General features: G+C 31.3%; 4 protein-coding genes across 6 annotated transcripts; 2 read left to right on the top strand and 2 right to left on the bottom strand.

Moving 5' to 3' along the window:
* The first annotated feature begins 897 nt into the window (after nt 1-897).
* LOC8281661 (protein TRANSPARENT TESTA 1) lies at nt 898-2,145 on the top strand. Its single transcript, XM_002513890.2, has 2 exons — nt 898-1,379; nt 1,571-2,145. The coding sequence occupies exons 1-2, from the start codon at nt 960-962 to the stop codon at nt 2,006-2,008; spliced, it is 858 nt and encodes a 285-aa protein (XP_002513936.2). The 5' UTR covers nt 898-959; the 3' UTR covers nt 2,009-2,145.
* A 4,119-nt stretch (nt 2,146-6,264) lies between these two features.
* LOC8281662 (7-deoxyloganetin glucosyltransferase) lies at nt 6,265-8,188 on the top strand. The gene is made up of 2 exons (XM_002513891.4): nt 6,265-6,842; nt 7,045-8,188. The coding sequence occupies exons 1-2, from the start codon at nt 6,293-6,295 to the stop codon at nt 7,971-7,973; spliced, it is 1,479 nt and encodes a 492-aa protein (XP_002513937.2). The 5' UTR covers nt 6,265-6,292; the 3' UTR covers nt 7,974-8,188.
* A 127-nt stretch (nt 8,189-8,315) lies between these two features.
* Nucleotides 8,316-11,669, bottom strand: LOC8281663 (7-deoxyloganetin glucosyltransferase). Of its 3 annotated transcripts, none has more exons than XM_025156434.2 (3): nt 10,979-11,669; nt 9,884-10,794; nt 8,316-8,638 (listed from the first exon to the last, which is right to left on the bottom strand). In XM_025156434.2, exons 1-3 carry the CDS (start codon nt 11,490-11,492, stop codon nt 8,627-8,629), a joined length of 1,437 nt encoding a protein of 478 aa, XP_025012202.2. In that variant the 5' UTR covers nt 11,493-11,669; the 3' UTR covers nt 8,316-8,626. The 3 variants fall into 3 exon arrangements, with proteins under 3 accessions (XP_025012202.2, XP_048227164.1, XP_002513938.2); XM_048371207.1 differs by lacking the exon at nt 8,316-8,638 and adding an exon at nt 9,047-9,188; XM_002513892.3 differs by lacking the exon at nt 8,316-8,638 and having other exon boundaries at nt 9,695-10,794; nt 10,979-11,668.
* A 7,108-nt stretch (nt 11,670-18,777) lies between these two features.
* On the bottom strand, nt 18,778-20,636 carry LOC8281664 (7-deoxyloganetin glucosyltransferase-like). The gene is made up of 2 exons (XM_048371413.1): nt 20,017-20,636; nt 18,778-19,844 (listed from the first exon to the last, which is right to left on the bottom strand). Exons 1-2 carry the CDS (start codon nt 20,528-20,530, stop codon nt 18,901-18,903), a joined length of 1,458 nt encoding a protein of 485 aa, XP_048227370.1. The 5' UTR covers nt 20,531-20,636; the 3' UTR covers nt 18,778-18,900.
* Between the last annotated feature and the right edge of the window lie 905 nt (nt 20,637-21,541).

The following is a 21,541-nucleotide window of genomic DNA, read 5'->3' as shown; positions in this document are numbered from 1 at the left end:
CATATACTCTAGTTTTGTTTTTGACATGAGAGGTTGAATTTGATGAAAATCATCAGAAAGAGGGCAGCGATTAGTGTTTAACCTTTTAAGGCTGAGTCGGGGTTCACCATGTGGATTGATGTGAGACTCTGGCTACTCGTTGTAACATGTTCGCAGAAAATGGTGATGCTAACTTAATAACCTTTAGATCAGCTTGTTCACGGTTCACTTGCTGAATTGGCAACAGCATGTGCCCTAACCTCGCCCTAATCTAGATGCTTGACAACTAGCCTACTGACGCAATGACAATTGAGAACCGCATGCTACTTTCTCTCAGGGGCAAGGTTGATTCCTGCTCTTGTATATCACGGGTGATTTTCTTTTGACACAAGAAGTTACACTACAAGCTGTACTGAGGGTTATTATATATTTAATAGTGATAGCATAACCAAATTACACAGAGTGAACAAGAATAAAACTTATTTGGTATAACAACAAATAAGAGGTTCCCATCATGCATATCCACATTTAGAAACTAATCATCACTGCCCTGCATATAAAATCCTCCTATAGCTTTCACTCTCAATCTCTACCTGTAAGTAATGCCAAAGGTTGGGGTTGACTGTGGAGAGATAACCTGATAACATAATGCATTGCCTTAGATTTTTAACTTTCTGTAGCGCAATTCTTGCCAAATTCATTTCCCATGGGCCATACAAATTTAAGTTATTTTCTTTCCATCCCAAAAATGGATAAGCAGAATTATCAGGGTAGATTTATTAGCCTCTTTACAAGGGTTGTTTTCATTCAACTACATTATTCTCCAGCCACCCTAGCTACCTTATACCTATACTTTTAATTCTCATCATCATCACCATTCAGGCATGGCAGTAATCTTGATATTTTATATAAAGCCTTTTAAATCAATAACAAAACCTCACAATTCGTGTATCTTTATATGTGCTCTTAATATAACTAGCATGGAGTTTTCAGATGTTGTATTTAACCCTAGCACCCCATTAGTTTCTTCTTCTTCTTCTTCAACCTCTAATAAGAAGCACACTATTGGTATTGAGCCTCTTGATCTTTTTCCAAGCACAAGTTATTCTTCTCTGGAGCCCATGCCATTGTTAAGCTCCTTAATTAGTTCAGAAGAGCAAGCATTCAGTAGTGAAAACCCTAAAGAAAGCATTGATAGAGACAAAGAGGATGTTACTGTAGCCTTACACATTGGCCTTCCTGATTATTCTCAAATCTCCGTCAGTTCGAGTACTAAAGGTAATACCAATGTAGCAGCTAAACAATATTGGATACCGACTCCTGAACAAATACTCATCGGCTTTACTCATTATTCTTGCCATGTCTGCTTTAAGACCTTCAACCGCTACAACAATCTTCAGGTTTCAAATCTTTTGTCCCTTTTAACATTTGTTTTCCTTTTTTATTAGTCTCTTTTTTATGAAGTAAACTTCAACTGGGTGTGTATTGATCAATCCATAGTTCTGGAAACGACTCAAGTTACAGTGACGTCAGTGAGCCTAAACTGAATGTATAGTCGTCCACTAACATCTCATCAAATTTCTTATTTCAGATGCATATGTGGGGCCATGGATCACAATATCGAAGAGGGCCTGAATCACTGAAGGGAACCCAACCACGAGCCATGTTAGGGATTCCCTGCTACTGTTGTGCAGAAGGGTGCAAAAACAATATACAACATCCGAAAGCAAAGCCTCTAAAAGATTTTCGAACATTACAAACTCACTACAAAAGAAAGCATGGGTTAAAACCCTTCATGTGTAGAAAATGTGGAAAATTCTTGGCTGTGAAGGGTGACTGGAGAACCCATGAGAAAAACTGTGGCAAACGTTGGCTTTGTATTTGTGGTTCTGACTTTAAACACAAGAGATCACTCAAAGATCACATTAAAGCATTTGGCTCAACATGCCATGGCCCTTTTCCTCCTATTCCTCCTTCATCATCTTTTGATGGGTTTGGGCTGTTTGATAGTACCTTTGCTCTTGTTTAAAATTGTTAAACGAATTAGACTTGAGGATACGTATAACTTCGCTGTAAGTCTATAATGTATCATCTAGAATAAGCATCCATATATTGATACTTGGTAGTAGTATGTATTTGTCGTGCCTTATATATTGTAACTGTTTATAATTGAATTGTCTTGTTTTTTGCAATTGAAGAATACACTACGTAATTAATCAACATGTCTCCCCTCAAAAGAAGAAAAGAGTAGCGATGATAATTAATTAGATGCTGCAATTCAAACATGAGATCTTATTATGAGTATAATAACGAAAATGAAATGAGAATTGATGGTTCCGTCTAAGATTCGAATTGACCGTCTAAACTTTGCAAGAGAATGAAAAGGTATGTGAGAGTTTAAAAGATGTGTTTAAAAACATCTTTGATCAAGTTAGAAAATTCTCATTTAAGAAGATAATCAAATAAGGTATTTTTGTATGAAATAGCATTAGAGTTTTAGCAATAATCTTTATGCTGCATAGAGGAGAGATATTGAGAACTCATTTATATACAAAACTGATAAATAATTAATATATATTTATTAGTTTTTAATAATAAAATATGTGTAAAACACTTATGTATACATATTATTTTCTTATTAGTTGTTAAATCATGTATTTCTTCTAGACACATTAATCTTTTACTCGATTTACAAACTTTCTTGATGTCAGTTTATTATAAAGTTTCCTTGATAATCTATATTTTATAAAAATTAAGTTATTCTTTCGAGATATGATTATGGTAGCTCATTGAGTCTTGATAATTTTCTGATTACACAAAAGTTTAGATTTTTTTCCGAGCCATAAATATAATAGAAATCAGAAAATAAATATATCTTTATCCCCTTAATATATATTATAGTCTTATTAGTTTTAAATCTGAACAATTTCTAAACTTATTCTTGTAGACCATTAATCCCTATTTATTTAAATTAACTAATTCTATTCCCTTTTAAGACGGACTAGATCTCTATGAGAAAGAGGGCAAAATCTACGAATTAAAGACACGCCAGCTCCTTCAAAACTAATTAATTCAATGTCCATCTAATAGTCCAATTAAATTATTTAATGATCAGTTCTGATAATTTCTTTGATTTTTATTTCTCATCCAGTTAATTCCAATGATAAAATTTCTATAACCATTTTTATTATTTTCGGCAATAATAACATATTCCGAAAAATAAATATATATTTATATAAGAAAAAAAGTATAAAAAAGTATTATGTAGTTTATTTTTAACAAATAAAAATGTTATTTGTTCCTTTAGCAACATATGATATACTTCACTACTACTATTAACATCAGATGAGGTGTGGTGACATCTACTATTTTTCTTTGTTTCGATTGGGCCTTCATTTAGAAAAACTATACTTCATTAAAAATATAAAAAATGAATGATTTAATATAATAATAATAAAATAAGAAACATTTTGCAAAAAGGCCATTTTCCTTATTTTACTTAGCAAAATTTGACCCATTTTTTCCCTTTCCTCACAGTAATATTCATGCCAAGATTTATTTATCCCCTTAAAATTGAAAACCCAATCCCAAAATTCAAATGTATTAATCTCCTTCGCTGCTTCATTTTTTAGCAATAGGCTTTCGCCCCGGGGTTTCTTGCTACCATCGGAGTAGGTTTACTTATTTTTTATTTACTTTTACATATTAATAATAAAATAAGAATATTTTATTCATTAAAAATTACTCTCTTTTTTTTTTTTTAATTGAAGGAGAGGTTTATTTCAGCTAGAATAAAACACATTACTTTTATTTATTATATTAAAAATTCTTCAAAATTCAAACTATAAGGTATTTGTTAATATTTGAGAGGATTGGAGAGAATGCTTGGAATGTAGGCATCTCAATTATTAGTGCAAGGAGGCTTTGAACCTCGATTGTATTTCTAATCCAAATCATTGAGGTCTATTTCAACTTGAAACTTCAAGTTTTAGATGCATTTGTCAAAAAGTTCATGCTTGACTTATTTTTACCTTATTATCATACAGTATCAACAGTCAATACCTTATCTGATACTTATAAACAACTTCAATTAGAAAACACCAATAACGTTAAAAAGAGAAAAAGAAAACACCAATAATGTTGAAAAAGAAAAAGAAAAGAACAACAAACGGCAACAACAACACTAATAAACAGTTCGTAAGTTATATTATTGGAATGTGGATCAAATGGATCAATGGATTGGAATTAAATATTAGGAGAAATTAATTGCTAAATAGTTGGCAGCACCGAAAATAGTTGCTCTTTTGGAATTCGATGTAAGTGGTTGGTGGTTTTACTTTTGCTAGGAACAAGAGGGAAAAAAAAAGTATGAACAGATATTAATCATATCTAATATAGATCGATACAGCATTATTGTTTAAATTTATTTCAAGATTTGGCACCTCCACCTCACTTTACTGCTTTACCAGTGGCTACTATAAGGATTGGCTTTGATACTGATACACCCCACATAGAGTGCTAAGCTTAGTGGAATCTTTGTTAATAACACCAGCAGTGACGAGTCATATTCACTAGCAGAAAAGATGGGATTATTTTAAAAATGGCATAATGATATCAATTGCTAACAACTGCCACCCTTTAATCTACGTCAGTAATGGGTTTGATTTTATTCCAATTAATATGTGGAAAAGGTAAGAAATAGAAGGGTATGGCTATTATAGCATGGTGGTGAGGTGCTTGTAGGGCGACAACTTGATCGGTATATGGCTGGACTGGAATATGCGTTGCTTTCTTGTTGCTCAAATCTAAGATGACAGAAGAAAGAAATAAAAGGGTGAGAAATAAAAGCACGAGTCGTCTCTGGATTATTTACGTCTGTTTCATTGTTCTTTAGGTGATAGTGTTTCCACAGGACTATAACTGGATTAAACAGAGAATGAGTTGAGACCCTCAAGTTTCCGATATAGACTGGTTGGTTTCTTAAACTACCACTGCTATTTTGTTTTGTTGTTATTTTCAGATACTTGTTTTGTGAGAGATCATGAAATTTAGCCTATAAATACATGGGAAAAAAGAAAATGGAAAGGCAGAAACTACAGAGAAAAAGAAAAAGAAAAAGGAAGATGGATGACGTGGCAAAAGTTGATGAAAAATATACTTTCTTTCATTTTTAAAAATAAAAATATTAAACTGCCTGGTACTTTTTAATTTGTGCTTTAAATAGAATTGGACGAAAAATACTTATTAATACTCTAATTAAAATTTAAATATTTAATAATATAAATTTAAAATAAAAAAAATCATGATATCTATATCAAAATTCTAGGACCATTTATGTATTTATATTTAAAAAAAATTAAAAAATTAAAAATATTTTTTTCTATTTTATTATCCGAGTTCAATTTCTATAATTAGCATCAAGAAAGTAACTTAAAATTACAATTAAACTCACTAAAAAAATGCAATTTCCCTAAAAGCTTGCCTCGACATCATTCAATTTTAGTTTAAATAAAAAAAAAAAAAGAATATTCATTGGTATTCTCTATTCCATATTGCGAATCAAATAAGGTAGGAGAGTCAAAACTGCGAAGAATCCGAATCTAAGACTTTGCAGGGCTGCCGCATAATTTTATTATTCTTACTCATAAAATTCCTTTAGTGGGTAAATTACTTGGTGAAATCGAATTAACGTACTCCCCGCCTGTGTCCGACCACGTGGTTGGAAGGCTCGTTTGTATAAGATGCATTTTTTCTCTTTTTACCCTTAGGTTCACGGAAAGCCACAATGGCCAAAGATAATTGATAGATGTCCAACTAATTACATTTTTTTAGAAGAGAAGTAGATTTTATTTTATTGCAATATGGATACAAGAAATATAGAATTGAAAGTGGCAGCAAATTCTTGGTTGATGGGTTCAATAGTAAGAGGAAAAATTGACACGTTATGTAGTGGATGATATTGTGGAGTGGGTGTTGACAAATATGATTTTATTAAGAAGAAAGTAAATACAGTGGCCTAATCTCTAGCACACTATATAACTGAGTCTAATATGAATCATATTTTGATAAATGAGGTTTCTTTTGACGTTGATTTTCCTGTTTATAGTAATGTAACACTTGCGTCTTTAAGTAATCAATAAAAATCAGTATCCTGAAAAGAAAAAGAAAACGCATAATTTGCTTTTAACATATATTTGCCATATGTAAACGGTAGATTCTATATATAAAATATGGAGAGTTACCGTTATAAATATGCACTGTAGCTACAGATCCAACTCTTCATCTATAAAAGGAGGTTCTAACTCTTGCTTGTATGCAGGCTAAGCAGAAAGAAAGACAAATGGGTTCTTTATGTCCGGAGAATTTGCCCCCTCATGCAGTCTGTGTCCCATTTCCAGCACAGGGTCACATAAACCCGATGCTAAAACTAGCAAAACTTCTTCATCAAAAAGGCTTTCACATTACCTTTGTTAACACCGAATATAATCATCAACGTCTCCTCAAATCAAGAGGCCCTGATTCTCTGAACGGCCTCCCTAGTTTCCGGTTCGAAACTATTCCTGACGGACTTCCTTCTTCAGAGAATGCCAACTCTACTCAGGACGTTCCTTCCCTCTGCTACTCTACCAAGCGTAATTGCTTAGCTCCCTTTAGATACCTTCTCTCTAAACTCAATAATTCTGCTTCATCGAATGTTCCTCCTGTCACTTGTATAGTTTTCGATTGTATCATGAGCTTTACACTCCAAGCTGGTCAGGAATTGGGCGTTCCTGTCGTTCTTTTCTGGACAGCTAGTGTTTGTGGATTCATGGCTTATTTGCATTACCGCCCTTTAGTTGAAAAGGGTTTTGTTCCCCTTAAAGGTATCGTTTTTTTGTCTATATGTCTGTTGCAGCTTTCACTTTTTTCTCCGTTAATGGCTACAACTGAGCTCATAAATAGTCCTCGAGACTGCTTCAGTGTCATTGACTCAAATTTCATTGGTGAAGCTTACTTTGATTGTTCATGAAACAGTACAAGTAATTTATGGTTCTGATTTTGGCCTTTCGAATTCCATGTATGCAGATGCAAGCTACCTGACAAACGGATACTTGGATACTCTTATCAATTGGATTCCTGGCATGGAAGGTATACGATTGAAGAATTTGCCGAGCTTTATTAGAACTACTGACCCTGATGATATTATGGTGAATTTCGCCATCGGAGAAGTCGAGAATGCTCGAAATGCTTCAGCAGTTATTTTCAACACATTCGATGATTTAGAGTATGAAGTTCTAACGCATCTTTGCTCAATTCTTCCAAATCCAATCCTTACCATTGGTCCTCTTCAGCTACTACTTCAAGATCAGGTCCAGGAAAGTGTTGTAAACTCTATAAAATCAAATTTATGGGAAGAACAACCTGGTTGTCTAGAATGGCTAGATTCAAAAGAGCCCAATTCAGTTATCTATGTAAATTTTGGCAGTGTCACGGTCATGACACCACAACAACTAGTAGAATTTGCTTGGGGACTTGCAAATAACAAGAAAACATTCTTGTGGGTAATAAGACCTGATCTTGTAACTGGCGAATCGGCAATTATTCCTCCAGAATTCTTGAAGGAGACTAAAGAAAGAGGTTTATTGGCAAACTGGTGCCCACAAGAAGAAGTTCTGATGCACCCTTCAATTGGAGGATTCTTGACACATAGTGGATGGAATTCAACAATAGAAAGTTTGGCTGGTGGTGTGCCCATGATTTGTTGGCCTTTCTTCGCAGAGCAACAAACAAATAGCTGGTTCTGTTGCAATAAATGGTGTATAGGAATGGAAATAGATAATGATGCGAACAGGACTGAAATTGAGAGGCTAGTGAAGGAGTTAATGAACAGTAAACCAGGAAGCGAAGTCAAGAATAAAGCAATGGAATGGAAAATGAAGGCAGAAGAAGCTACCAGTAGGACAGGATCATCTTATATGAATTTGGACAAGATGATAACTATGGTGCTTCATTAGATCTCCAACAAATCAAATCAAGTAATTAAATGGTAGAAATCTGGATATTTGCTTTTGTTTGTTGGTAACTGGTAAGTAAAAGGGAATACTTTATGGTTCATTATGAACCTTTCTTCTGTGTAGGCCATTGGAGAGTATCCAGCCTTCTCCATGTATGGTTTATTCGTACTGTGTACAAAAGTTGTGAATGCCTATCTAAAGTCTTTTTCATTCAATTATTGTCCTCCCGATAGGAATTTATAATATGTTTCTTTAACATAGAATTGGGCAAGCATTTCTTCCCAAAAAACAATTAAGAAAGTATTGGACAAGTACTCAAAGTACAAACCAAATATATTTTGTTACAAATCAATTTCCTATGGCTTCCATTTTTCTAAAATCTAAAAACTTCCAAAGTAGATAATGTTAATATGATTTGCACGTATTTTGGAACAGCCCCACTCCCACAATCTTGATTGAATATTTGATATCTGCATAATGATTTTTTTTTCATAGGATATATTTTTCGGTAGAAATGGATTAAATGGGGTTTTTTCCTCTAAGCCCAATGATAAGTTGACAACATGCACCTTGTTTTTAGCATAAGAATTTCTCCTCAGTCGGACATATACCTCCCCGTACTTACACCAGCCTTGCGGGATTTTGACCATATATTATCTCTGACCCTGCCACCATTAGAAGAGACGGAGATAACAGATTGATTAGACCAAGATTGATAGTTCTTAGGCTATTGACAAGCTCGCTTGCTCTGCATAACATTGTCTGAGGGAAAAAGATTAACTAGCTGGGATACAATTTTATAGTTTTCCATATTTGCCAGCAAGTGATAGCTGACAGTCTTACTGTTTCAACATCAAATACAGAGCCAAAGGACGCCGTGATAACTTCACCAATCTTTAAAAGATTGAATTTGCAGGATCGGGCAAATAACCTAAATCATTTGCGAACCAAGCAGCCTTAGCATGGCTGCACAATCCATACATAATGGGCAAATAGGAGAAGAGCATGAATTCTTCTCGAAAAGATTGGACATTGAAGTCAAAACATTCTAGGATGCTCTCCGTGAAAGTTTTCTATTGTTGGCTGGATTGGAAGGTCCCAGAGCTTCTTTCAGTAATTATCATGCCTAGAAGATGAAGATTGCGAAGCAACATGATCTGGATTGGCAGATTTATTGACTAAAGCATGATAAACTGATTAAGAGTCAACCTAGATCTGGATGCCAAATGATTCTGTCAGGTGATGCAGTCCGACCAAAATAAATTTTATTGCTAACTTGAGGTAAGAATTGAGAACCATAAATAACCTCTTGATGGCATGGCACCAAGAAAAGAAACGCAATGAATATAATTAACCACATCTCCCCCCACTCTACCTTGGATGCCTTAGGGTTGAGGGTGGTGGCAGTATAGCCAGATATCAGAAATGGAGAGCAACATGTTATCTTCGAGGGTGACAACCTTAATACTAACAGTGCAGCTAGTGGTTTTACTATGTTAGCCTTTCTAACCCTTCCCTAGTTTTGAAATCATCGTCGAATACATTTTATCCCTCACCCAAGTTTTTCAACTTTGCACAAAAAAGGCATTAGAAATGGAAGAACTATGAGCTTATCTATTAACATATATTAAAAGGAAAAGCAAAAAGAGGTAATATCTCCAACGCATTAAACATTATGTGAAGAAAGCACCTAGAAATCTAATCAAAATAAAAGTAATAAATTATTGGAAATTAAGCATTATAATACGATAGCAATAACATTTAATTAAAACAAAAAGAAAAACAGGAACTACAAAAGTCAAAGAAGAAAATGAAGGAAAGTGCTAGATAATATCAGTTACAATCAAATAAAGAAAAAGATACTTGAGATGTATTAGTTAATTAGTTTAATCCTTAAACGACAGGAGTACCTGTTTGATCATGTTATCCAAATTCTGATAAGAAGACCCTTTAGTACTAACAGCTTCTTCTGCAATCCTTTTCCATTCCATTGCTTTCTTCTTCATTGCTTTCCCTTTATCTCCGTCCATTAACTCTATAACGAGACTCTCAACTTCATTTCTCTTCACATCACTGTTTATCTCCATGCCTATTCCCCATTCATTGCAAGTGTACTTGCAATTGGTTTGTTGCTCTGCAAAGAAAGGCCAACAAATCATAGGCACACCTCCACAAATACTTTCAAGTGTAGAATTCCATCCACTATGTGTTAAGAATCCTCCAATTGATGGGTGGTTCAACACTTGTTCTTGTGGACACCAACTTGGTAACAGACCTCTTTCTCTTGTCATTGAGACAAACTCTGGTGGAAGAGCCGCCGTGTTGCCGTCTACAAGATCAGGCCTAATAACCCATAAAAATGTTTTTTCGCTGTTAGCTAGTCCCCAGGCAAACTCTCCCAGTTGAGCACTTGTCATGACAGTAATGCATCCAAAATTAACATAAACGACCGAGTTAGGTTCTTTTGAGTCGAGCCATTCAAGACATCCTGTTTCTTCTTTCCATAGGTTTGATCCAATCAACTTCAAGTCATTATCTTTAATATTATTAAGCAGAAGTTGGAGAGAGCCAACGGAGTATACAGGTGGTATCAGTGAAGGAAATGCAGCTAAAACATCATGCTCTAAGGCATCAAATGTATTCAAGATAATAGCAGAAGCCTTCTGGGCTCTTTCAGTTTCTGAAACCAAAAAGTTAAGCATTATGTCTTCAGGATTTGTTGTTCTAACGAAGCTTGGGATATCCTTTAAACGGATATCTTTCGTGCCTGGGATCCAGTCTATAACAGTATCTAGATAACCATTTGTTAAGGAACTTTCATCTGAAAATCCAAAACAGAGAACAAAAAGTCATCCCAATGCTAAACTTATTTATTTCATTAGCTTAAATGTAACAAGAATCGTCTTTAATACTGTAAGGCTGTGAAATCCAAACCCAATTAGAGTCCACTAGCAAAAGAAAAACGAAGAAAGAAGTTTTGAAAAATAGTAAGAAAGTTAGCTAACCTTTGAGTGGTGTATAACCCTTTTTAATGAGCTGGTGATAATGAAGGTAAGCAAGAAAACCACAAGCACTAGTAGTCCAGAACAGGACTTCAGGAATACCCAATTCTTGAGCTGCATCAAGAGTGAAGCTCATGACACCATCGGAGATGATGCAAGAAACAGGAGGGACACTAGAAGGAGTATCATTAAGCTTTGAGAGGACGTTCTTGAAGTGAGGCAAACAGGCATTCTTGGTGGAAAAGCAAAGGGAGGGTATGTCTTGGGTAGCATCAGTGTCGGTCGGAGGAAGACCGTCAGGAATAGTTTCGAAACGGAAAGAAGAGAGGCCGTCGAGTGAGTCAGGGCCTCTAGATTTGAGCAGGCGTCTATGGTTGTATTCCGAGTTAACAAAGGTGATATGGAAGCCTTTGTGGTAAAGAAACTTGGCTAGTTTTAGCATTGGATTGATATGGCCTTGAGCTGGATAAGGAATGCAGACAGCATGAGACTTTTCAAGAAAGGATGGAGAAGCCATTATTTCTTTCTATTACACTACTTCCAAAACTATGAGAGATTCTATTCTCCTTCTCTGTGTAGTGGGATTCTATTTAAACAATGAGATGCTCTTGGCAAGAGGAAAGAGGAGGCATTTACACAGAGAAAGAATGAAGGTCAACATAGATTTTTCAACTTGGCACTGGTCATCTTGTTTCTTCTTATGTATAGCAGTTAAAAGGACAAACCAAAAGGAAGAAAATGACAAATATATTGGTGTCTTTGGGTAGTTCATTTATCATTTGCACAGCCACCGTGTTTCAGGAGACAGAATAGTTGTGTAATGAGTTATTATATAAATAATATTATAATTAATTAATATTTATAAACTAAAACAAAAGTTGGTAAAAATAATTATATAACTTGTAGAAAATGATTATCTAATTAGTCACCGAATAATTATTAGTCATTATTGTTATTGTGCGTTTTTATTATTATTTCAATATATAATAATTTAAAATTAAAATAATGTTTTTATTTAAAAAAATTATATTTATAAAAATTGAAATGTTATTTTTTATTCTTCAAGATAAATATATTTTCTAGTTATTACTGTAAACGAGCTTAGAATACTAGTAAGATTGTTTAATAAGTTCTTTTAATATTATAATAATTCATAATTAATATTAGAATAAAATAAAATAGCTACTTTTTAAAATATAGAATTATTATTTAATTTAAAAGATAAATTATTAATTATATTAGTAATAATGTCATATCAACAATTTTAACACATGGTAAGATTTTAAATATTTTTAATAATATCTTCTCAATAATTACAGCACATTATATTATATATTGAGAGACGAAATATTTACAATATGTATAATTCTAACATATAATCATATTGATGATATGTAGTTTTTATATTTATTTTATAATTAATTTATTAATTAATAAATTATTTTTAATTTATTAATAAATATAATTTCAAAAATTATTTTAATTGTATTTTTTTAATTATAAAATATATTAATTATATTCTTAGTATCTGGGCTTTCTATAAATATACAATTATATATCAATTAATAAGTATTTTGAACATAAATCTTATATCTATTGTATTAGTAAAATCCTAAAATATAATTAAGTTTTAAAGGAGGAGAAACTTTTTTATATTAATTTATTTAAATAATTATCTATAATATTCGTACAATGTGTAAATATAGATGACTAATTTTTATATTAAATACATATTAAAAATCAATCTAAATACTTTTAGACCTTAGTTTTATACATAAAGATATAGATTACGTCACAAGTGGTCACATTTATCATTATTCTTCCAAAAGAGACTGATTTAACTGAGCAAGGGCGTATGTATAGCTCCATGCCAAACCCACTAATATGCACCATCTCTTATGAAAGCAGATACGTCATCTAAAGAGATTCTGTGCCTTGTATGTAATGTCAGTAAGTTTTCACATGCTCATTAATTTTAAATATTTCTACAGTATTATTTGGTCCCAAATTTCCTTTTTCCTTTTCTTTTTAAGAAAAGAAGTCATTAAGTATCCCTAATTTTCCATTATGTACATTTTAACCGTCACTTGAGACATACTAATATCTTTGTTATTTTTATTTTATTTTTTTCATGTATTTAATAAAATAATTTTTTTTTTTGGATATATTTCAACCAAACATAATATCAGATTAATTTTAATTTTTTATTTTTAATTATTGTTATTGGGTTGGTTTGAATCTTGTAGGTCCAATCAAGAATATCATGCTTCACCCTTTTCTATTGGGTTGAAATTTGAAGAATAAAGAATCAGTTGAGTTGTTGTTTGACCGCTAAAGATTATAATTATCATTCATCCATCTATGAAGATCCTACAAAATCAGAACCTGAAAGATACAAATTTAAGATGTTCCAGTAACTATCAGCCTTGAGTTTACAGTTTTCCTTTGTGCATGCTTATTTATTTGTTATCTTGTGATAATTGCATATTTATATCTCTCTTGTTTGAAGATTTGCTTGTATACAAATTAAGCATAATAATGATTTCAATCTCTGTTCAGAAAAAAGAAAAAAAAAAAAAAATATATATATATATATATATATATATATATATGCTAATGTTTACATGTGATGGAATTCATGTCATAAAAATTCTAAAAGATAAAAAACCATCGATCAAAATTCATGTGTATATAAATTCGTCAATAGACTAGTTTAAACTATAAACCGGATCGGAATCAAACTCAAAAAATTTAAAATTGATTTTTAGTTAACAATTTAATTTATGAACTGGTCTAAGACTATAAAAGATAAAAGTCAATTAAAATTCAACATCATATTAAACTTTAATCGGGTATTGATCGGTCCAAATTATGTATAGATATTTAAGAATATTTTAAAACTTTAATGTTATATTTTTATATATAAAATGGTGAAAATATATGTTTTTACCTCACTTAAACTTAATTGTCTATTTTCAGAAATATTAGTAAAAAGAGAAAAAGATTAAGCTAAAAGAAACTTAATGGGACATGTTCGTGTCAAGGCCCAAGATTAAGATACATGAATTGCAAATTATAAAGCCCAAGGGATATTTTAATTATTTTGTATAATTATTATGATTTATATTAAGAATTATTTATGAGATGGTATTTGGTGGAGATAAAAATACTTAAAGTCTTATCTATTAGATATACTTCTATAAGCATACTTAATTACTATGGAGATTTATATAGAGGAGGACTATCCTCTATATATATTTCTGCAAAACCTAATTGAAAGAGGGTGAGAGTTTTCTCCTACCTGCTCTCTACACTTGCCACCATTATTTTCTTTATAATTCTCTACAGTTTTTCCATAAACATATAGTTTTAGTTTTCATTACTCTTTTTAGGATCTAAAGAGCTTTTCAAAAAGTGAAGAGTGAGAACCAATATTTTTCCTACTTGAAGAAATTCTTGAACTAGAGAGAGTTTTTACTTTTTATGTCTTTCTATTTAATACATTGATCATTAGATTAAATATTATAAGTATTTAATTTAGTCTTGTTATTTATTTATTTAATGAATGATTTCTTTATCTTCATATATTTATTAGTTTCATCTATTATTATTAGTTAACTATCATATCAATTTAGTAGTAAATAAGTTATGAAAATCTTTAGGTTAAACGTATTAAAAACATCATTTTTACTTTAATCTATGTTGAAATAAGAAACCTAAGTCACATTATTAGCTTGAGTGACTTAGGGAAAGAGGCACATCATCATCTCATTTATTAGATATAGGCTTAAAATAAAACAAGGAGATTACTAAGTAAATGGCTAGACTAAATACTGTTTTTAGCATATAGTTTTATATCATAAGCATTTGTATTTGCATTGCATATTTATTGTTTAGTTACTTTACTTATTATCCTCTCAAACATACTGATTTAGAGTGTTTAGATTTACTTTTATTGTCTTGTGTTGATAATTAGTCTTTATAATAAGTAGCCTCATAGTTCCTTGAGAGATCGACTTCGTGGTGAACTTACCCTTACTATAAGAACAATTCGTGCACTTGCGAGTACTAAAAAACCACATCAGGTATGAATCAGAATCATAGACTCAAGTTGATTCAACTTTTAAGAATTCAAATAAAAATATTGATGTAGAAAATTTAATTTTTGAATTTATATTTAAATTTGATCCACTCATAATTTATTTTAAAAAATTATATATATATATATATATATCTTAATATTATTTAAAGATTTAATTAAATTCAAATTTAGTTGGCACTTAAAAGATAACTAAATTAAATTATCATTCTTAATTCTTATGAAATGTATAATATAAATGTTATAAAAATATAAAACAAATAAACTAAAGTGTATATGATGAATTAAATTTTTTTAATAAAAATCATAGTTATTATGAATTTTTCGTTAATATTTTAATTCTTTTCATTATTTCAATTCAGATTGATTCGAAAGAACTGTAATCAGAAACATAATAAACTTTAAGAGCAAACCAATTCTGAACTGTTTAATCCTTAATTATGAATTGAAATTTTTATATGCAGGTTGGTTCAAGCTCTGATCTCTTTATGAACTGTGAACAGGCAGTTCCAAGCCGGTTTGATCATTTGGCCAGATATATGTAAATAATTGCCGGTCTCAAAATATCTAGGCAACTGATATTAATTGTAGATGTTAACCGTTACACAATAGCATAGGATAAAGATGGCAAATGGTATTTAATCCGGTCACATTATCTAATGTAATTAGAAAAATTTTAAATATCCCTCTTTAATTTATTTATATTTCTTCTATTTTATAGTAATTGTTGTTTTTTATAATTCATTTGAATTAGAAAATATTTAATACGATTAATTATAAAAAAAACTAATTAAATTATATTAATCTATCTTTCTATATATATTATAAAATTTATTATATTTATTTTAATATAAAAAATATTAAATATATAAAAATGACAAACAATTAAAATCTTTTAATTTAGAAAAGACAGTTTATGAAAAAGATAATTATTAACTAGTTGATATAGGAAATACATAACTTAAATGTTAGAAAGAGAAAGATCGCAGGGCAATCTCGTTTAAATCTTTTGATATCTTGATAAAACAACAAGAAAAAACATTCTATTAAATGTCATTGTCACTTCACCTGTAATATTAGCAACTTGTAAGAAGATATTAATCAATTTGTCGTTGGAATCTTAGAGTCAAATCCAATTTGATTTTTTTATAAAATTTTTATGGCTAATTTAACTCATAAATTTATGTAGCTTTTGAAATTCACTCGCTGCAGAGTTCATTCGATCATTCAACTTCTAATCCAAGCTTAATTTAGCCATTCAAATTTTTGTGCGGCTCAATTTGATTCTAAAAAATAATTTAAATTATATTTAATTTAATTATATAATTATATTTTATATATTAACTTTTTTTATATATTTTGAATTAGTTGGTAAAAATCACGTGAAATATGATAAAATGATGACAGTGATAGTGTTGAATTGTAAAATCTAATATATACTTTTATATTTCTATTGATAATGTTTTATTTAAAAAATATTGGTGAGTGATAAAAATTAATGGTGGTGGTAATGATATTGATTTGTGGTAATTTAAAGAAATTTATATTTATTTTTTTCATTTTTAACTTAAAAAGAAAAAAATAAAATTTAATTTGGCCCTCGAACTTTACAGTCAGGCTCAAATTGACTGTTTTTTCATACTCTTGTCACAGCGCATGCAACAAACTCACTTAAAAAAGGAGCTAAATTATACCTATTCGAAAAGTTCAAGAGTTAAATTAGTTGTAAAAATTAAAAAAAGTCAAATTGAACCTGACTGCAAAATTCGAAGACCAAATAAAACCTTATTCTATAAACGTTTTATTCCTTACATTGCATGGACGGTTGCTACCATAAAGTATCAACTACACTATATATAACCAGTTAGAAAGTGTTAGTTTCATTAGCAGTAATATTAACAAAATCTTAAATTTGATTCTTTTTATTATCAATCATTAATATTTGTATAAGTGTATCATATAATTTTAAAAGCCTAATTACTTAAAAAAATCTAATTTTTAATATTTTAATAATTTTAATCAGTATTATCAATTGTATCATAGAAAGCATCAAATTTTAATTTTTTTTTTAAATATTATTCGACCGTCAGGAGCTGTTGACCACCGCTTCTAGTGGTCGGATAGTATTTTAGGAAAAAAATTTGAATTTGAATTTTTCATTGCTTGTATAGATGAGAAAATGCAAAGTGAGCTGACTACACAATAAAATCTTGCCCATGAAAATTTCTTCTAATTTTATTTAAAAAAGGAAAAAAAGAAGGAAAGATTATTAAAAAATAGGGACATAGGATCCCGTGTTTCAATTTTAATTAGTGATAAGGTGAACAGGAAAATGGAAGGCTGAAGAAAGCCCACTCCACAGTCTGTGAACTGAATATTTAATATCTGCATTTACCAATTTTATTTGTCAGAATAATGATTTTTTTTATTCATAGTTATATTTTCTTTTTTGGTTGAAATGGTTAGAGTTCTTCAATTTTCTATTGCATCAACTCAAATAACATATATTTAATAGTAAATGAAGAAAGCGGGTAAATAATTTATTTGATTTCGAAATGTTAACTTCTGCTTTCTGCTATCAAAAGTGACAAGTCTTGGAATTAAGTCATCTATTCCGTACAAAATGAGTTTCTGTCTTTATTGCAAATGTTAAGAAATAGCTGTTTTTTTTACCGTATAAATCACAGACTGTTAGACCTCCTATAAATAAAGAAATTGCCACTTAAATATTTATCTGACTAAAAATTTTATATTAATCAAACGATAAATATATATCTGAATACTTAAACTTTAGTTATTTGGTTCAACATTTTAACTTTCAAAACAATCTGATACATGTATCAGCTCATATTCTTTATATTATTTTAAATATTTTTTTGACATGTGACTTTATCCAATATATCCATGTGTATTAGTTATTAAATATTTTAATATCATTAAAAAATAAAATTCAGGTGTCTGTTAAGATAAATAAAAAAATTAAATATATTTAAAAAATTATAACAATAGAATATATATTTATTAAATTAAATTAAAAGTTAAACGGTTAAAATGGCTCAATAATTAAAATTTAGATATCTAAATATGCATTATGTTTAAATTAAAAGAAAGTTTTATGGCACTGTGATAATATGATGTATGACAGTGAGTGAGTGTACTGTTGAAATCAAAACTTAGTTGAATTGAGTGGAGGTGTGTTTAAGATTATATGTTATTCAAAATAAATTAGAGAAACTTAAACAATTTGAGATTAGTTTAAATATATATGTGTATATGGGTGTTAATTAGATTAAAGTAATATCTAATTTATTGGCAGTTTATTAATTAATATATAATATAGAGTATGGTTGTATTGGTAATAATAAGTTGCCATATGTTTCACTTCTGTACCAATTTTATTCTGTCCTTTTCGTTTACAGGCAAGCTAATGCTATTGCTGATGCTATTGCTAAAGTGGCCCATCTTATGCTACTCCTTGTACTTGGCAAGTTGTCCCTTCGTTTTCGGAAGCTCATCTTGCCTTGGATTTTGCTGCTGATGATTAATTTTATTGGTTTCGTTGGTTTAAAAAAGAAAGAAAGAAAACCTGAATTAGATCCCTCAAGAAACCACTTGCTAGAATCTAACTAAAATAAGATAATAAGTCATTGGTGCCTATTAAAAGAGAAAAATGATATAAAAACTCAATAATTAAAAAACATTATAATAACAAATCCAGAAGTAATATTTCTTATTAACAGAAGTAAACAATAAAAACCAAACGAAGGGAAGTGCTGGACAGTATCAGGTTACAATCAAATGCAGAGAAGGAGAAACTTAAAATCGATTAGTTAGTCTGATCTTTAGAGGACAGGAGAACTTGATTGATCATCTTGTCAAAATTCTGATAAGAAGACCCTTTAGTACTAACAGCTTCTTCTGCCATCTTTTTCCATTCCATTGCTTTCTTCTTCATTGCTTTCCCTTTATCTCCATCCATTAACTCTATAACCAGACTCTCAACTTCATTTCTCTTCACATCACTATTTATCTCCATGCCTATTCCCCATTCATTGCAAGTGTATTTGCAATTGGTTTGTTGCTCTGCAAAGAAAGGCCAACAAATCATAGGCACACCTCCACAAATACTTTCAAGTGTAGAATTCCATCCACTGTGTGTTAAGAATCCTCCAATTGATGGGTGGCTCAACACTTGTTCTTGTGCACACCAGCTTGCTAAAAGACCTCTTCCTTTTGTCACTGTAACGAACTCCGGTGGAAGAACCGCCGTGTCGCCGTCTACAAGATCAGGCCTAATAACCCATAAAAATGTTTTGTTGCTGTTAGCTAGTCCCCAGGCAAACTCTACCAGTTGATCACTTGTCATGACAGTAATGCTTCCAAAATTAACATAAACCACCGAGTTAGGTTCTTTTGAGTCGAGCCATTCAAGACAACCTGATTCTTCTTTCCATAGGTTTGATCCAATCAACTTCAAGTCATTATCTTTAACGTTATTAAGCAGAAGTTGGAGAGAGCCAACGGAGTATACAGGTGGTAACAGGGAAGGAAATGCAGCTAAAACATCATGCTCTAAGGCATCAAATGTATTCAAGATAATAGCAGAAGCCTTCTGAGCTCTTTCAGTTTCTGAAACTACAAAATTAAGCATTTTGTCTTCAGGATCTGTTGTTCTAATGAAGCTTGGAATATCCTTCAAACGGATATCTTTCATGCCTGGAATCCAGTCTATAACTGTATCTAGATAACCATTTGTTAAGAAACTCTCATCTGCAAAATCCAAAAGAAAAGAAAAAAATGTCATCCAGATGCTTTTTGTACTAGCTTATTAGTGCTGAAGACGTGTTCAAAGTAAAAGGTTGTTAGTTCTAACGCCAACTAGAGCTTATTAACCATAAACGTAAAAGAAAAATATTTTGAAAAACAGAGAAAGTTATCTAACCTTTGAGTGGTGTAAACCCCCTTTTAATGAACTGGTGATAATGAACATAAGCAAGAAAACCACAAGCACTGGTAGTCCAGAACAGGACTTCAGGAATACCCAATTCTTGAGCAGCATCTAGAGTGAAGCTCATGACACCGTCAGATATGATGCAAGAAACGGGAGGAACGTTGGAAGAAGTATTATTAAGCTTTGAAAGGATGTTCTTGAAGTGAGGCAAGCAGGTACTCTTGGTGGAAACGCAAAGGGAGGGTATGTCTTGGGTAGCATCAGTATCGGTAGGAGGAAGACCGTCAGGAATAGTTTCGAAACGGAAAGAAGAGAGGCCGTTGAGTGAGTCGGGACCTCTAGATTTGAGAAGGCGTCTATAGTTGTATTCAGTGTTAACAAAGGTGATATGGCAACCTTTGTGGTGAAGAAGTTTGGCTAATTTTAGCATTGGGTTGATATGGCCTTGAGCTGGATAAGGAATGCATACAGCATGAGGCTTTTCAAGAAAGGATAGATAGCTCATTTTGATTTCTTTCTATCAGACAACTTCCAAAACTGTCGGAGCTTTCTTCTTCTGTTTCTGGCAAGGTATCTGTATATGGAAATAGCGAGATGCTCTTGGCAAGATGAGAAGGGGAGGCCTTTATATAGAGAGAAGACAAGAAGGTCATAAGAAATGAGAATAAGACAAATAAATTGGGGAAAAAATGGGTCAAATGAGTCCTGCGGCGGCAATAGTGGCGTTGGGCAGTTGCATTTGCATATGTCATCGCACCGCATTCCATGAGAGGAACCACGAGTCCATTACGACTCCAAATTATATTGCTTTATTAGATAGATTTTATGGAAACTAAATGTAGAATATAATATTGAATTTATAGAAATAATAATAATATATCAAAATATAAACTATTACTTATTTATTTATTATAATTTATATATTGAACGGAATAGAAGATTTTTTATTCTTTAATTTAGTAATCTATGATAATTTAAAATATAAAGTTATAGATAGTAAAATACTAGGAGGTGACCCATTTTATATTAGATGCTGAATAAGATTGAATCCTAACTTGTTAAGATCTGTTTACACCTCCTAACCGAACCCATTTGTATGCATAAATTCATTGCCTGAATGAATGCTTATCTCTTAACGAAAGCAGATACGTAATGTCAACAAGTATTCATTACATTCAACCAAATTTTGAAATTTCAGAGTATTTTTAATATTGTGATACCGTGTCATTAGATTAGAAAATTACATTTTAAAATAATATAACAGTTCTAAATTATTGAAGCCGACTTGATTCGAAAAACTATATGCCCAAAGCTTTTTCATTTTCTTTTTTTCTTTAGAGAAAAAGTAATGTGAGTTGTAATCGAGTGGGAGTGGGTCTACGAAGCCACTTGAAAACCCGGCTTCCTCCTCCCAGAAGATAGAAAAAGAAACGTGTACACCGCTATAGCAATGCCATGGGAAAGGTGTTTTACGCGACAAAAATGAAAAATGTAAATATAAAATGTCACATTAAGG

This window comes from Ricinus communis, chromosome 2, assembly GCF_019578655.1.
Source record: "Ricinus communis isolate WT05 ecotype wild-type chromosome 2, ASM1957865v1, whole genome shotgun sequence".
NCBI classification, from domain to species: Eukaryota; Viridiplantae; Streptophyta; class Magnoliopsida; order Malpighiales; family Euphorbiaceae; genus Ricinus; species Ricinus communis.
This window is presented reverse-complemented; position numbering and strand designations above follow the sequence as displayed.